The 16,727-nt window shown below is 47.5% G+C and overlaps 2 protein-coding genes across 2 annotated transcripts; one reads left to right on the top strand and one right to left on the bottom strand.

The window, feature by feature from the left end:
- Positions 1–340: 340 nt before the first annotated feature.
- LOC127026818 (keratin-associated protein 10-6-like) lies at positions 341–3,006 on the bottom strand. The gene is made up of 2 exons (XM_050912118.1): positions 2,989–3,006; positions 341–1,819 (listed from the first exon to the last, which is right to left on the bottom strand). Exon 2 carries the CDS (start codon positions 1,796–1,798, stop codon positions 341–343), a length of 1,458 nt encoding a protein of 485 aa, XP_050768075.1. The 5' UTR covers positions 1,799–1,819; positions 2,989–3,006.
- A 12,059-nt stretch (positions 3,007–15,065) lies between these two features.
- Positions 15,066–16,094, top strand: LOC127026816 (keratinocyte proline-rich protein-like). Its single transcript, XM_050912115.1, has one exon. The coding sequence runs from the start codon at positions 15,066–15,068 to the stop codon at positions 16,092–16,094; it is 1,029 nt and encodes a 342-aa protein (XP_050768072.1).
- The last annotated feature ends 633 nt before the right edge of the window (positions 16,095–16,727 follow it).

Raw genomic sequence — 16,727 nt, 5'->3', positions numbered from 1 at the left:
CTGGACTCCTTAAACATTTATATCTCTTTTTTTTTTTTAAATTTTTTTTTTAAAAATGACTATTCATTTCAATAAGGTGAGAATTTAATAGCATCCCACTAAACTATGCCTTGTAGAAGATTAAGGTACAAGTCACAGGCACCTGGAGCGCAGCCATGGAAATAGTATCGCACCCTGGCCCAAAACAGAGCTGAGCTACAGGGCAAGTACTGGAAAACAGAGATAAAGCAGACCTAAGCAATAGGAACTAGTGGGCAGGTGGTACGAGGAGATAAATAACCCCTGCCCCAAAGCTGTACCTCACTCTTTTTCCGTGGACATGCCTTTCCCCCGCTCCTTTTTACCAGGGCCATTTGGACGCAGAGCAGTACTTTTTAGAATGACTCGAAATTTTTACTCCACCCGACTGGCATTGCTGCTGCGGGACACATTTGGTCACACACTGCTGCTGTGGGACACACTTGGTGGCACACTGCTGCTGCGGGACACATTTGGTCACACACTGCTGCTGTGGGACACACTTGGTGGCACACTGCTGCTGCGGGACACACTTGGTCACACACGGCTGTGGGACACACTTGGTGGCACACTGCTGTGGGACACACTTGGTCTCACACTGTTGCTGTGGGACACTCTTGGTGGCACACGGCTGTGGGACACATTTGGTCGCACACTGCTGCTGTGGGACACACTTGGTCACACACTGCTGCTGTGGGACACACTTGGTGGCACACGGCTGTGGGGCACACTTGGTGGCACACTGCTGCTGTGGGACACATTTGGTCACGCACTGCTGCTGTGGGACACACTTGGTGGCACACGGCTGTGGGGCACACTTGGTGGCACACTGCTGCTGTGGGACACATTTGGTCGCGCACTGCTGCTGCGGGACACACTTGGTCGCACACGGCTGTGGGGCACACTTGGTCACACACTGCTGCTGTGGGACACAAGTTGTCTCACACTGCTGTGGGACACACTTGGTGGCACACTGCTGTGGGACACAAATGGTAGCACACTCGGTGGCAGACTGCTGAGGGACACACTTGGTCACACACCTGGTTGCACATTGCTGCGGGACGTACGTGGTGGCACACTGCTGCGGGGCACAAGAGGTCACAAAGCGGTGCGAGACACACTTGGTCGCACGCTGCTGCGGGACACACGTGGTGACACACCTGGTCGCACACTGCTGCTGCGGGGTGTACGTGGTCACGCACTGCTGCGGGATGCACTTGGTCGCACACTGCTGCTGTGGGATGCCCTTGGTCAGGTACGGCTGCTGTGGCACACATGTGGTCACGCACCTGGTTGCACACTGCTGCTGCGGGATGCACTTGGTCGCACACTGCTGCTGGGAGGCATAGGCGGTCACGCACTTGGTTGCACACTGTTGCGGCCCACCCTTGGTCGCACACTGCTGCTGCGGCACACACTTGGTCACACAAGGCTGCTGCGACACACACTTGGTCACACACTGCTGCTGCGGCACGCAAGTTGTCACACACTGAGTTACACACGGCTGCTGTAGGATGCGCTGGGTCACACACCACTGCTGCGGCACACACTTGGTTGCATACTGCTGCTGTGGCATGCACTTGGTCACACACTGCTGTTGGGAGAAGCTGGAGGACATGATCTGCTGCCGGGGGACACAGGCGCTCACATACTGTGGGCTGCACAGTGTCGAGTGCCAGGTACGCACTGGCAGGTGTCTGGCAGCGTACACCGGTGGGCACTTGATGGGGATGGGCTCCTGGTAGACCGGAGGGAGGCACTGATGTAGGTAGCACGACATCTTGGTGAGGTTTTGGCAGGACTGGAACGACACGTGAGAAAGCAGAACCTTTAGACAGGCACCCGGCTGAGTTTCTCGCGGTCCTGCTGCTGCCCGCGCCGCAGGGCTGGCTCACTTCACAGGGTGCCGGACACACGCCCCACCTATGCCACGGTCTCAAAACCATGCCAGCAGCAGCTGAGGATCCAGCCCATCATTTTTAACTCTGAAAGACGGCACTAAGGCAAACAGTGGGGAAATTCAGAGACACGTAGCACTAAATGTCTCCCCAGACTGCAACTCCTTCCACTTCACCTGGACCTCCACGGGGGAGAACTGATCTTGGAGGTCAGCAGAGGAATGGCTGATCTCAGAGCTGCCTTTCAATCCTTAAATCCAGTTTTCCCCTCCTGCTCTTGGTTGGCAACTGCCTCTGACCTCTTGCTGATGCATTCAGAAAAAGGCCCAACCCAGAAACAAGCTCTGAACCGCTGGCCACATCTGCCATAACAGGAAAGGAAAAGAGCACCCAAGGCACCGCTGCTTGGTGATCCCGTCACACCGCGGGCAGGCGGAGGTTCACAGCTCAGTCCCAGCATCACAGAGTTCATGCTCATTAGGGAACCAAAGCCGATTAAAGGGTAGTGATACCACAACTGAACACAAACCTGCTTACAGCTCTTCTAGCATTATGTTCCCTGATACACCAAAGCTGCTCTGACTGTTGTCGGGCACCCTCAAAAGCAAACAACAATAGCAGCAGCCCAATTACTGCTAACAACCTTTCCTCACATTTTTCAGGAGTGTCTCTTGGTCTCAGACGCCCAGCTGCAGACACTGAGAGCCCACTCCCACTCCAACACAGCAATTCAGAACAACCAGTTTTAAAAACTTTTCCCATAGAGCATTTTTCACCTGTAAAAAAGCAGAAATAAATCTGCATTTCAGCAGCTACAGAAGCTCAGCACAAACCAGACTTACCCAGCTCCCTGGTGAGAACAGCTTCGTGATGCGACCAGTGAGCCCTAATAGAAGGAGAGCTTTTATATAGCTACTAAACGTGCCTTGAAGGTATGAGGTACCCACAACATAGCCTATTAGCTCCTATGCAAAAGCTGTCCTGTGTGCAATACTAGTAGTGACTAGCATCAGCATACTCATCCCTGAGGATGAGTAGTTGAATGTCAGCTCCCCATAGTAAGAGTAATTACCTTTTGTGTAATCCTCCCTGGCACGGTAAGACTGAATGGTATTTGGAGAGGCAGCAGCAGTGGCATCCCCTGCCTCAGGGGTTTTGTGAACCAGAATTGCACCCAATAACATGCAGCAATGGCTTTCCAGAGGTCTCACTGGAGCCAGGCTTCACAGTCCCTGGAAAAGTCCTGGTGGTCCCCCAGAAATGGGGCCATCCCATCACTCAGCATCCTTCCGCGCGCACATGGCATTGGCTTCATGCAGTGAGAGCTGCACTGACCGCTCCGTGTCCTTCTCTAAGTTTAGTCCCTGGTTAGAGCTGGCAGCGCTTCTCATCTGCCCTCATATGCCCAGCAGTTGGGGTTGGTTGTGTGTGCAGGCTGGAGACAGGGCACCGGCTCCTCTGAGAAAAAACAGGAGCTCCTGGTAAAGTTCATATCACCCCCTTGGGTGGGTGCAATTCATCATCCATAGAGAACGTTGTTTTTAGCTCACGTAGCTCTGGAGAGCACCTGGCTGTCGGTGCTCCCGTGATCCCAACGCAATCACCTGTTCTCAGAGCAATGGGAATACACCATCCAGTGACTCTCAGATGAGCGGAAAAGATGAGCTACAGTCACGTTTGATTGCAGCCCTTGCGCAACAAGCTCAGCTGTCAAAGCTGTGACCGGCAGCATAACACACCACAAAAAGCACCCCGAGCAGATAGACTTCCTCCAGTCCTGCAGGTGACTTTCTCAGTGAGTCAACTTCTTATCGCAAACTGCGCCCAGGCTAAAGAAACTAGTTAGAAAACTGGGAGATTAATTTTTTTAAGTCACTAAAGATTTAATCAACGCTTTCATGTGTACGTTGTCACATGAAATATCCCCAAAAAGCGACAATTTCTTCCTGCTGACTACAAGGAGAGCTGAGGGGGACCAGTGCAGAGGAGTTCTCGACCCCACCAACATCTAGCACTGGCTGAGATGAAACCCACCCCATGGGGATCAGTTCCTGAGTATGTTTATTAAAAACTGTGGTTCCTTGTGAACTAGAGAAATGGCTCTTCCCAGGTGGTTTTTGAGGCAAAGAAAAAGGTCCATAAATAATTTTGTAATGAAACTGAATAATAAAGTTTAGGAACTCTTGGACAACTATGCCCCACACTGGGCAAGAATCACAGAGGGTGAAAGGCTCCCTTTACCATAGGCTTCTTCAGCAAGAATGAATCCTGACCCTTGCTGGTCAGCACTGAGTGTGTTCATCTTTGCCTGAACCACAAGAAATGTCGCTTTGTTGTGGCATCTTTCCTGCAGAAATTGGTTCTTTGATCCAAAGGCATAACTCTTCATTGCTTTTTAGCTCCAAAGGTTGTAGGCGTGATCCTCCCTGTTAACCAAAAGGAGCAGTTCACATTTATATTATTTTTATTCTAGTCTGGATGCAGGCACTGCCCCAACCTTCAAACAAATCCTTATTTCATTCTGTACTTGACTGAAACCCCATGTGTACCTGCCTAACTTACTGAAAGCCCAGGTGAACTTCATTTTTTTGATCACAACAATGACTTATCTTTCATGTGAATACCCACTAATATCTGTAAGACTATGTATCTAAACCCTCTTAATCAGTACACTCCAAAACTATAGAATCAAAGAAAGAAAGAAAAACCCCAGAAACCCAATTAGGCTCCATTTTAACTTTGGCAACATAGCAACTTCGGAGACTTTCACTATGTGACAATTTAACGAGTGTTTCACTTTCACATGACAATGCCTGTCAAAAATGTGTGCTTCTGTTGTCATCATCTATGCATATCCAGGTAGTATCCACCTTCTCCCCACAAGCCAGCCCTGCCCTGCAGTGGTTGTCAGCTAAGAAAGTCTCCTGTGCTTTTTTAACATGCCTGACTCAACCTGGAAAACAGCACGAGATGAAGATGGGAAAAAGAAGTTAAAACAGGCACTGAGAAGTATGAAGAGGGAAGCTGAAAAACATCCTGGAGGAGATGCCAGGTGAGACATTAGGGAATCCACCACCTTCCCTTTAATAAGTCAGGAATGCAAAGGAGCACCGTCACAGTGCAGCAATTTTGGAGCATGAGCCAAGGCACCAGGAATGCAAAACTCCCAGCCTGCACCAAATATAGAAATTTGGCAGCAGAACAAGCCAGTCAAAAAAGAAGATAGAAGAAACGAGGTAAATTGGCTAGGTGTGATCAGGGATATTGGGTTGAAACCTCAAGTGATGTAAAATTAGCCTTGCTCCATTAACGGTAACAAAAAAATACCAATAAACTAGGCAAAGAGCTGTAAAGCAGGAGGGAGCTACAGTGGGGAGTTGTTAAGCTTTAAAACTAGTGCATAGTGAAGGACACTACATGTGTTAGGCTACAATAGCAAAGCCAAGGAAAAGATCCTTCCCTTGAAGAAATAGATCTGCCTTGGAGAAGTACCTGCATGGGCTGGGATGGCCACTTCCTCCAGCCTCTCCAAGACACAGCCATTTTTTCCAGCCTCGCCAAGGCATGGCCATGTCCTCCAGCCTCACCAAGGCACAGTAATGTCCTCCAGTCTCACCAAGGCATGGCCATGTCCTCCACCCTCACCAAGGCACAGCAATGTCCTCCAGTCTCACCAAGGCATGGCCATGTCCTCCAGCCTCACCAAGGCACAGCCATTTTTTCCAACCTCGCCAAGGCATGGACATGTCCTCCACCCTCACCAAGGCACAGCAATGTCCTCCAGTCTCACCAAGGCATGGCCATGTCCTCCAGCCTCACCAAGGCACAGCCATTTTTTCCAGCCTCGCCAAGGCATGGACATGTCCTCCAACCTCACCAAGGCACAGCAATGTCCTCCAGTCTCACCAAGGCATGGACAAGTCCTCCAGCCTCACCAAGGCACAGCAATGTCCTCCAGTCTCACCAAGGCATGGCCATGTCCTCCAGCCTCACCAAGACACAGCAATGTCCTCCAGTCTCACCAAGGCATGGCCATGTCCTCCAGCCTCACCAAGGCACAGCAATGTCCTCCAGTCTCACCAAGGCATGGCCATGTCCTCCAGCCTCACCAAGGCACAGCAATGTCCTCCAGTCTCACCAAGGCATGGCCATGTCCTCCAGCCTCACCAAGGCACAGCAACGTCCTCCAGCCTCACCAAGGCACAGCAATGTCCTCCAGTCTCACCAAGGCATGGCCATGTCCTCCAGCCTCACCAAGGCACAGCAGTGTCCTCCAGTCTCACCAAGGCACGAACATTTCCTCCAAGCTGTACAAACCACTAGAGCGCAGCATTCGCACACGCAACCACCTCCTGCAACGGCCTTGCAGAACCAGATGCTGGTAGCTGGGAAACTGCCTTCAGATGCCCTCTCTCTCCAGGAAAATATTTCAAACTGGCGGCCTGTGAACTAGACCCAGCCCAATGCCTTCGTGTCATAGGACCCTAATGTCTGAATGCCCCTTATTGTACCAAGGCACTGGCATGAAGTTAAATCTGAGTTGCCAATGCTCCCTGCGGCCCAACCACAGCCTCCTGTTGCCACCGCTGTAAAAGCCGGAGTGCCTTATTCCAGCTGCTCACATGTACATGTGCTTCTGGACATCGAGAACACACACTGAAAGGGTAGCTGGGCTGCACATCGTGTTCTTCACAGGAGAGTGAGTCTGTTCAGTCGATTGCTGCAGGGCAGTAAGGTGCGTGCAGGGAGGGGAGGGCGGAGAATAAAGGAAACACGGGAGAATAAGCAGAGATCGCACTTTTATTGTATCAGACTTGTAATTAGAAAGCAGCATACAGGCTGTAGATAATAAAACTTAACATATTATTAGCCCAGCAAGCAGTAAATTTGCAGTCTCACTATGTCAATGATTTAACAGCACTGAAGGCAAAATACTAACCCCATCATGCATTAGAATGAAATGCTCCTCACTTGGACGCCTTCTTGTTTCATTTTAAAAGTGTTTTATTACTTAATGAACTCTTGCTGTTCTGCAATTAGTAGCCCCACACACCCCTTTGTTCTCGTTGCTACCAGGCTCAGCGGAGGTTAGTCTCTGTAGAAAACCTGACTACAATCAATCTGATCATAACAGCCCTGGTGACTTTTAAAATACTTTAGCTGAGCTGTGAAGTTTCAACACAACTTTCTCTCTCCCCAGCACCCTTATCCATTAGCTCCATCCATTAGCTGGGCTTCCAATGGGAGCGAAACCTGGGCGCTGAGGTTTGAACTCAAAGCTTGATCACAGCCACAGCTGTCCCCTCTGCAGCAGCAACAGACATTAATTCAAAGGCACAAAGCCCCCAGCAGCACAGCTCCAGGGACTGCCAATACCTCTGCTCTGAACGGGGAAGCAGCATGTGGTCACCAAGGCACTCAGCTGTAGAAGATGAAGCTGTGAAATATATCTAGTGGAGCCTCTATCACACCAGCAATGAGAACATGAAGTTACCATGGCATGCTCCAGATTTTGTTCCTCTGCCATCACTTTCCATCTGCAGGAGCTACTTTGGCCGGGGAGGCCATTGACTCGGCTTCTGGTTTTGGTGTTGTTCCAGGTGTGGCACAGAAATGAGAGCTTGTGGTGCCTTGGCTGGTGGTGGGCATTTCTTGGCTTCTGGTTTTGATGTAAAAAGCTCCTCAAGTTTCTTTTCTTTTCGGCTGTTGCTGTGTCTGGCTCTGCCACTGCTGGGTGACTGGTGCTGGCTCCAGCATGGCTTTGCTTACTGCAGGTGGCAGAGGGGCTGCTTGCTTGCACTGCTGCTGGTTTAGCTGGGAGGACATCCTTCTTGCAAGCCAGGGACTGAGAAAAACATTATAGGAAAAAAGAAAATCCAATGGTTTTGAGGAAATAAAAAATTGCACTTTTTTTTTCTTTTTGTAAAACAACAAACCAAGAGAGGAAAGAAAAACAGCAGCAAAAGCAGCACTTTTCTATTACAAACACTGGTAGCTTCACCTTCATCCACATACAGGTGTTAGAATGAAACAAATTGTGAGAGCTCAGGATTGTTATGATTTTAATGACTCAGAGCAATGGAAAGGAGAAGATCCAAGATAAGTCTCTCTCTCCTGAGCTTGAAGACCAATAATTGCCCCTCCCAAGCTATCTTCCTGCTGTATATTCATCTGCTCAATGTCCCTTTCATTACTCAGACCTTGTCAGATGATTCCTTTTCCAGCACTCAACCGTGTTCGTGTTGGTTTGCAGTCCAAACACCTCTGAGGACACCAAGGTTGGGTCTGTTTTGTCAGACACAGCATTCATGCAAGGCTGTGAGGCTCCTCAAAATCTTCCCTGCTGCTCTGCGATTTACCCCTTCCTTTTCCTCCCCGGGGATTTTGTTCTATCCGCCAGAACATGTTATTAAATCAGATGCTCAGGACATACTAAGCTTTTAAAATTTCCTCTTTCCATAGCAATTCAGCTAATAGAGCAGTTTTAGGATTATAATGCAAGGCATGTTTGTATAATCTCCGAGTCCTCTGGGCCTGATTTTCTTCCTATAATCACCTTGTGCAACTGTGTGATGCCATCAAAGTCACAAGAATGGCATAGGTATAACCAAGATTATCTCCATTAATCTGTGACGCTACATAGATGCAGAAACAGTTGGAGAAGAAACAGTTTAATTCCTAGAGCCTACAGCTCCTGAAATTTCATCTCGGTTGATTCCATTTGCAAATGGAAGAGTCTGAAATTGCCATCAGCAAACTCTAATCCTACAGTAAGTCATATTATGGCAAGTCTAATTAACAGTGTTTAATGGATTCATCAGAATCAAACATACTCAACCCACCAGTGAAGCAATGAATCAACGCAAAGACAGTGTAACAGACTTGGGAGTCAGAGAGGTCCTTATATACCCTCCAGAGAGAAGGGCCTGTGCTGTACATGGTGTACATTTTTTCACAGCTCCAGAACTGCCCAGTTTGCAGAAACAGGTGTTTTTTCCTGACCTTTAGGAGAGAAAACTCCCCATTCTTCAGCATTTTCTATTTTAGCAGCAGAAGGCTGTTGTGTTGGCCACACCTGAAGCACGAAAGCTTGTTCTTATTCGGAAGTTTTCCAAATGCTCTGCTCTAAAGCCCCATGGCTTCAGTCCTGCCAGAAACAACAACAAAAATAATGCAGGCAGCAAATTCACACAGAAATTCAAAATGTGGGGCCTGAACCTCGGGGACATTCAAGGTCTTTCCTGACTTCTTTAGAAGCAAAAAGCAACTTCAATCCAAATGCAAGCAGTGCCCCGAGAACCTCCCTGTTGCACCAGGCATCTGCCTGACCACCATGCAGCTGATATTCTAGCAAGCTGGTATTTCGTCCCCTTCCAAGAGGGCAGGGAAGCCTGAAACATGGCAGCGTACTCCACCTCACTGTTCTCCAGCAGCAGCAGCACTGCAAAGATGAGCGCGAAGCTAGGGTGACCCCCAGGCTGCTCTACTTTACAATTGCACGTCCTGGTGTATGGCCTAGAAAAGGCTGATGACAGGCTAAACTCCAACAAGTTCATTCCTGAGCTCGAGTGCATGAATGAAGCAATTGAGAATTAGACTCTTTGATGTGATGGCTGACTGGAAAGTGCTCCTGTTGTGCCCGATGGGTTTTCAATGAGGCAATCTGTCGTACTCGAGAAGCACAGTAATTCTGCAGAAGCAGTTAGGAATAAATTTAGGCAGGGAATTAGGAGAAGATTTTCAAGAAGCAGTGCAGGGAGACTCTGGAATAGGCTGCCAAATCAGAAAATTGGAATCAAAATATGGAACAAGCTTTAAGATGGAGGTTGGTGAATTTATGGAAGAGGTTTTATAACTATGAATGCAGAGTCACAGATTTAACTCAGTGATTCAGCCATGTGCGTCTCTTGAGAGCTGTTAAACTAATCCATTGATATAGGTTTAATAGGAAACCCTCTGGTTCCTGGGAAGCTCAGGTGCTGTATTGCGGCAAAAACAAAGAGGAATCACTCATGAAATAACAGGCAGAAAAAAAAATATTGAAGCATGGATACTTCATATCCAGTACTTGGATACTACAGCACTTGGCCATCCCTGTGGGTGACCAGCTTCTTGTCTTCTGTAACATGACTTGACACTCAGTCTCCAGCACTAGGAGAGAAGATGCTTTAGTGACCGGACTCACAGGCCGACAGACCGATACTAGGAAATTCAGCAACAGGTAATTATGTCTTTTGTCTCGTGAGATGAGTTAATCAAGATGTCCACCCTAAAATGATGACAGACACAATAATAAAGAACAAGATGGGGTGTTAACGAAACACTGTTTAATTAAGCCATCTGGGTGAGCCATGTCTTGGGAGATCCAGTTCAACAACTTCTGAATCACACCAAGACATGAAATCCAGGAGTGCAATAGTTTCCTCAGATCATTTTCTCTGTGCACAAAGGTTCCAAGTACTGGATGGAGAAAAATCAAAGAGCATCCATGCAGACGTGAGGTGAGGATCACAGCGAGCATTTCACATCCTGAGCTGAGGTTCTCTGCAGTGGTCTTCAGTTCTAAAAAAGCTGATCCTTTTTTTCAGACTGAAGCAATACAGCTTCAGGACCCTTAGAGATATTGAGACACTTACCTCGATGATAAACCAGATAAAGTTGACAGCTACAGACCTCCATTCGGAGCTGCTAGCGTAACTGCTGCATACCTCCCAGGGTATCTTAGACTTCTGGGGACTTGATTACCTGATCAGCATTTGCAAGGCCACTGAGGGGCTGACAGCAGCACAGCACCTACTCAAAGCTGTTTGGGAGCTGGAGTAGCACTTTCTGTCTAGGAAGGATGGGCTCGGGCCAGTATTTTTCTCACTTGTGGTGTTATGTTCCCTGGAATTAGTGGTACATCTTCAGTATCGACAGGGAGCTGAGCCGGACTCTGCCAGGTGAGAGGTGAGGAGCTGCTTAGCTCCACGTTCACTGTAAAGCCACCCTACTTAATGCACGTTTCTCTCGTAGTTTCCCAAATGTTTCAGTAAGGCAGGTTTCACTGCATATGGCATTTGCCTCTAAAAATAGTCTTTGTGCAATTCATAGGGAAGGAGAAAGCAATTACACCTCTACTATGGGAAAAACATTCACTCCCTTTCCACGGGCTGACTTCAGAGCCTCTTCGATGATAATTACCATCATTTTTCTGCTGAGGTTGCTGACATGGAGGTGAAGTGACCTCCCCCAGCCTCCCCAGACCTGGATCTAAACCAGTGTTTAAGGTCAGGACGGCCCCACCTTCTGATCTCCAGACAGGGTTCAGGTCGTCTCCCTTCCAGCTATGGAAAGTGATTTTCTTTAATCACTTGATGTTGCAAGTTGAGGCTGGAAATTTGACACCTAAATATTCCAGAAACCTCACTGCTTGCTTAAATAAAAACAATGTCTCAACACAGAGCCATGGCTCTACAGCCTGTAACAGTCTTTGCCTCAACACTGCTCCGCAAGTGCTACGTGCCCTGTTTCTCTCAGATGCTCTGATGGACATTACAAAGGTTACTGAAGCTCTGACCTGCAGATGCATATTCACTTGTGAATATTGCACAAATATTCAAACGCAATGTTTGATCTAATGAAATGCACTGTCTCCTTTCAAACCCAGCTGCTCTGTCCTCTTCAGGCCAACGAGTGCAATGATAAACCCCACTTCTTTTATGAGTCTGAGCTTATTCCCTCTGTCTTTCTGCTTTGAAGGGCTATAGTCCAGGAGCATATCTCAGCAGCAGGGCTATTTTGATAACCGCGAAGCATAATGCTACCTCGAAAGCAGACAGGCAGGTTCTCCACAGCTGGAAAGTGTCCTAGTTCCTGCCTGCAGCAGAGCTACGACTGCAATTTGTACCAGCAGAGCGGCAGGTGAGGCCTGAGTCAGGGTTGGGTCTTGGGCTGGGATATTCCCTTCGCTAGCAAAGGCTGGCGACTAAAACTAAGCAGCTTCCAGAGCCAGCCAGCCAGGCAGCAAGGCACGGCCCCACCTGCCATGAGGTAAGAAAGGAAGCTGCACGGATGAAGTCACTCTATAGGAGAAGAAGATGTGGTCTAAAATTCAGGTGTTCTGTCCTTCAGTTGCCAAATGATTATTAACAGAGGAAGTTGCACCACAGCTAGAAACAGCTTCTTACATTTGCAGCCCAGGAATCCCAACAGGCACCAGCTCAGCCTGTTACAATGATTGCATCTGTAGTGCGTGCTCTGATAAGAGCTCTGGTAAAATGGTGGAGACAGGACAAAGATAGTCCCAAGACAACCAAATATGATGAAATTCACCTCTGTGTGGGACGCGTCGTCTCTGCTGCTGAAAATAATCCTACCATCAGAAATGCGGACTCTTTGACCTGTATCCTGATAGCTCCCTGAGATTTTGAGGATAATAATCAGTGAGCTATTTTCACTCAATAAACTTTTTTTACATGGAATAATGCTTAGGGAATAAACTGTATATGCTACAAGGTCCCTTTATTTCACATGTAGATTGAAACTTCTTTTCAAATGCCATTCTGGAACCTAAATGAGACCAGTGTCCAAATTCCATTTGGATGTGATAAATCTTTTACACTATTAAAAAGTACCTTTACTTTTCACATGCTACATGGAGATAAACTCAGCTCCCTCTTCTGTCACATTTAGATGGGTGGGAGCTGCAACTTCCGTACCATGGAAAAATAATGTGCATTCAAAATTATCTGTTCTGAAATGAAAGAAGAATGAAATCTGTGAAGATCTTCATGGGAAAAAAATAAAACCATCCATCACAAGTTTATAGAATCACAAGAAAGTCACTTTAGAGAATTCATTTATTAAAAGCAGGTAAGAGAATTATAGATTAGCCTCCCTGTCTTAAACTGCAAATACATCCTAAGAAGCAGGGGCATTAGCTGACATGAAATGACTCATGCATGTGTTGAAGTGGAACCACGCTGGCTGACACCACACCAAGACCCCTGATCTCAATGGGGTCTGCATTGAATGTATTAACCTGAGGGTATGACCTTTATTCATACAGAAAGTTTTTTGTTAAATCGGATCAGTCAGAAAGGGCAATAAAACGCATTCTGCACCAAAAGCCTCTCTTCACAATGCCTACGTGTAAAACAAGTCTGTGGAGGAAATGCACAACGGCAGTTGTGAAAGAATGAGCTCATTACCTAGGAGGACTCATTCCCAGAAGGCAGGGCTTTGAAACCATATAAAAGTTCTCAAATCTCCGTGCTCCACCATCCACTCGACTTCGTGCTTCTCCCTGTTGACTGGTTGGGTAAGTCACAGAGTACTGATACTTTTTCGTGGTTTCTATAATTTTACTGCTTGGCTTAATGTAGGCAGGCTCTTTAAAGAAGTGTTATATTTGATACCTTTGAATATGCAAAAGATTCCTGCAAAGAAGAGAAATTGTGGGCATGGGGGTAGGACAAGCAGTCTTGGAGTGACTCTGCAAGGCAAATTCAGATTGTGTGTAAATCTGAGGATAGTTAAGTGCTAAATTAGACCCTTTCTGAAGAAGAGATTAGATAAAATTATATTGGTTTAAGTATAACTGATCCTGCCTTCAGGGAAGGAGAAGGTCTAAATGGCCTCCTAAATTTCCTTCCAAATCTGTTTTCTGTTATTCTGCTATTTATAACAAGAGTATTTTTAAAACTTCAATTTCATTGAAGAATTATTTTGTAAAAGATAGATTTGGGAGTATGAGGGGCTGTAAGGAGCAGAAGGGTGAAAGTATTCTTAGTGTGCTGTCTCATTCATGCTAACCATGTCAAGAGCAATATATTAATTTGGCTTAAGATCTTATCAGGTCCTTATGAAGAAAATAGCAAGAGACAAGTGATATTGATCTGGAGGATCTAGGAGGATGTAGAAGAGAGGAATGAATTTGCTTTGAAGATGTGCTGGGAGAAGTAGGCAACATGGGGAAGGGAGAACGAACTTGCACACTCTCATACGATCTGTGTTGGTGCTAGTCCTGCGTTGAAGGGACTTCAAAATGCCCCTTCCAACCAACACTTTTGTGATTCTAACCTTTTATTTGTGCCCTTAGATTGTCTTTAGAAAAACAGCAACACAGGCTTTACCAGAGACACAGCGCCAGTCCAGCTGAGCCTGGTGCCTGCCTTCAGGAGCCCACAAAACAGAGGCAGTTCATAAATTGTTAGGAAAACCCATTTGGTCTGTTGCACATTACTGGCCTTGGGAGAATAAATCCCTCCTGATTATTCTGATTCATGCAAGCTACATGTATTATTAGTGGCCTTGATAATCCAGAAACATAGGGACGCATTACCGCTGCTAATTCTTTCCATGACAGTTGGAAGGACTGTGCCACAGGTAACCTCAATCCATTACATCATCAGTGAAGTCAGAGTGAAACCAGAGCAAGAGGAGGAGTTGGCCTATTGTTACTGTAAAGACTCTTAATACTACAGAAAGATATCAGATTACTGGTGAGGTCCACCTTGAGCCCTTAGCACCTCAGGTTTCTAATTCCAAGCAAAATCTGGAAACCATGTTAAAAGGGGCAAAATCAAATGAAGTATTTCAGTTGTCTCAGTGTAAAATATCCTGTTTGGCCCAGATTTATATTTTTCTACTTTTTGATACACCAAACATTTTTAAAAGTTTGTCTTCAGCATTCATTATTTTTTATTATTATTTTGACTTTCTGAAACCGCTATCAAACCAGCAGATCTGTTATTTGCCAGCTCCTCTCATCAATTCCCCAGGACAGAAATGAAAGGGAGTTAACACATTGGGAAGAGCTAAGCAACAGGAGGAAGAGCTCTGAAGTGTAAATCAGCTCTAAGTTCAAAGGAGTGGCTCTACCTCAGTTAGACCTGACAGGGCTGTCCCACATTGCAGAACAGCAAGGATGAACAAGATAAGACAGAGTCAGAGCAGGAGCTGAAAGGCAGGATGAAAAAGAAAGAGCAAATCATAATTCTTTCTGAGCCAACCTACCTTGGGAAACCAAGGGCAAACTAAGAGAACTTCACTCTTGCAGCTGATTCATGTTTCTTATAATCGTTTCACCCTTATCCCAATGCAGTTCATTTAGCAGACACAATAACACTCTGACATTTCTTTCAGATAATCTTACTTCCTGCAAAGATGTCTTTGAATCAAATGCAAATCAAGCAGGAAATCACCCTCCCACCTGGCCTGAGCAACACGACTTCAAAGCAAAGCCAAGAACCTGCGCCGTGCACTGAGCCAGTCCCATGTCCACAGCAGCAACCTGAAGTCCAAGTCCCAACACCTTGCCCAGAACCAGTCCCAGTAGTAGTGGTACCATGCCCAGAAAAAACAGTGCCATTGCCAACACCGGTGGTGGAACCGGGCAAGGGAGAAACACCAGTGGTCGTAATACCCACGAGTCCACCCCAGGAGCAGCAGCAGCAACAGCAATGCAAGCTACCACCGACTTTCCCACCTGTATCATGCCCTGAGCCTGTTCCATGCCCCGAAGAGAAATCAGCATGCAAAGAGCTGCCTGTGCCAGACCCTGTTTCCTGCTCTGAACCAACTCCATGTGTGCTGGAGAAGCAGGAGTGCAAGGAGATCCCTGTGCCGGTTCCTGTTACCTGCTCAGAGGCTGCAGAGTGTCCCCAAGAGAAGCAGCAATGCAAGGAGGTTCCTGTGCCAATCCCTGTTCCATGCCCTGAACCTGCACCATGTCCCCAGGAGAAGCAGGAGTGCAAGGAGATCCCTGTGCCCACCCCATGCCCTCCAGAGAAGCAGGAGTGCAAGGAGACCCCTGTGCCAACCCCTGTTCCGTGCCCTGAACCCACACCATGTGCCCAAGAAAAGCAACAGTGCAAGGAGACCCCTGTGCCAATCCCTGTTCCACTCCCTGAACCTGTACCATGTCCTCAGGAGAAGCAGGAATGCAAGGAGATTCCTGTGCCGGTCCCTGCTCCCTGCCCTGAATCTGCACCATGTCCCCAGGAGAAGCAGGAGTGCAAGGAGATCCCTGTGCCCACCCCATGCCCTCCAGAGAAGCAGGAGTGCAAGGAGACCCCTGTGCCAATCCCTGCTCCCTGTCCTGAGCCAGGGAAATGCTCCCTTCCAGAGAATTATCCTCCCATCGAGCAGCAGCAGGTGAAGCAGCCCAACCAGTGGCCACCCATGCAGAAGTAACTTGCAGCTGACAAGGGAAGCCCTGAAGAGAGAAGATTGCAAACCCAGACCTCCTCTCCCTGTGTCTCACAACCAGAGGTCATTTTCCAACACCCTTTTACTCACTGCAGAATTTCTGTTAAGAAGCACAGCTTCCAACTCCCCCGCCAGCTAACGCTAGCATTATCCTATACTAACAGCCATACGCTAACTGACACGTCGGGACTGTCAATAGATAATAAGGCTTCAAGCGGTGTCGTAGGCATGTGCGTTCAGCTTTCCAGCGGCCTGAATTTCTGCCCTCTCCCGATCATCCCGCTGGCTTTTAAAGGCCCAGAGAGAGACCAAAGAGCATGACGGCACGCACAAGTCAGGGTTCATTAAGCTAAATATTCAAACTGAACCCAAATGCAGTTAGGGACCTAGAGCCCATCCTCCAGACCCGCACGCTGCCTCCTGGTTTTCATGCCTTCCTCTCCAGCTCCCTGTACGCAAATGCCATCTCCCACCTTGCATTTAGGATTTTTGCCTATTAATAATAGGATTTGAGGTTTGTGCAGGACCTGCTGCTAAGGGGTTCTGGTCAATGGCAACAAGACTTTCTGAATCATGCATCCATAGTGCTGAATATTTTATGCAATTAAAAAAATCCAT

Source organism: Gymnogyps californianus, chromosome 29 (genome assembly GCF_018139145.2).
Source record: "Gymnogyps californianus isolate 813 chromosome 29, ASM1813914v2, whole genome shotgun sequence".
NCBI classification, from domain to species: Eukaryota; Metazoa; Chordata; class Aves; order Accipitriformes; family Cathartidae; genus Gymnogyps; species Gymnogyps californianus.
Note: the sequence above shows the minus strand (reverse complement) of the source record. Positions and strands in the feature narration are given on the sequence as shown.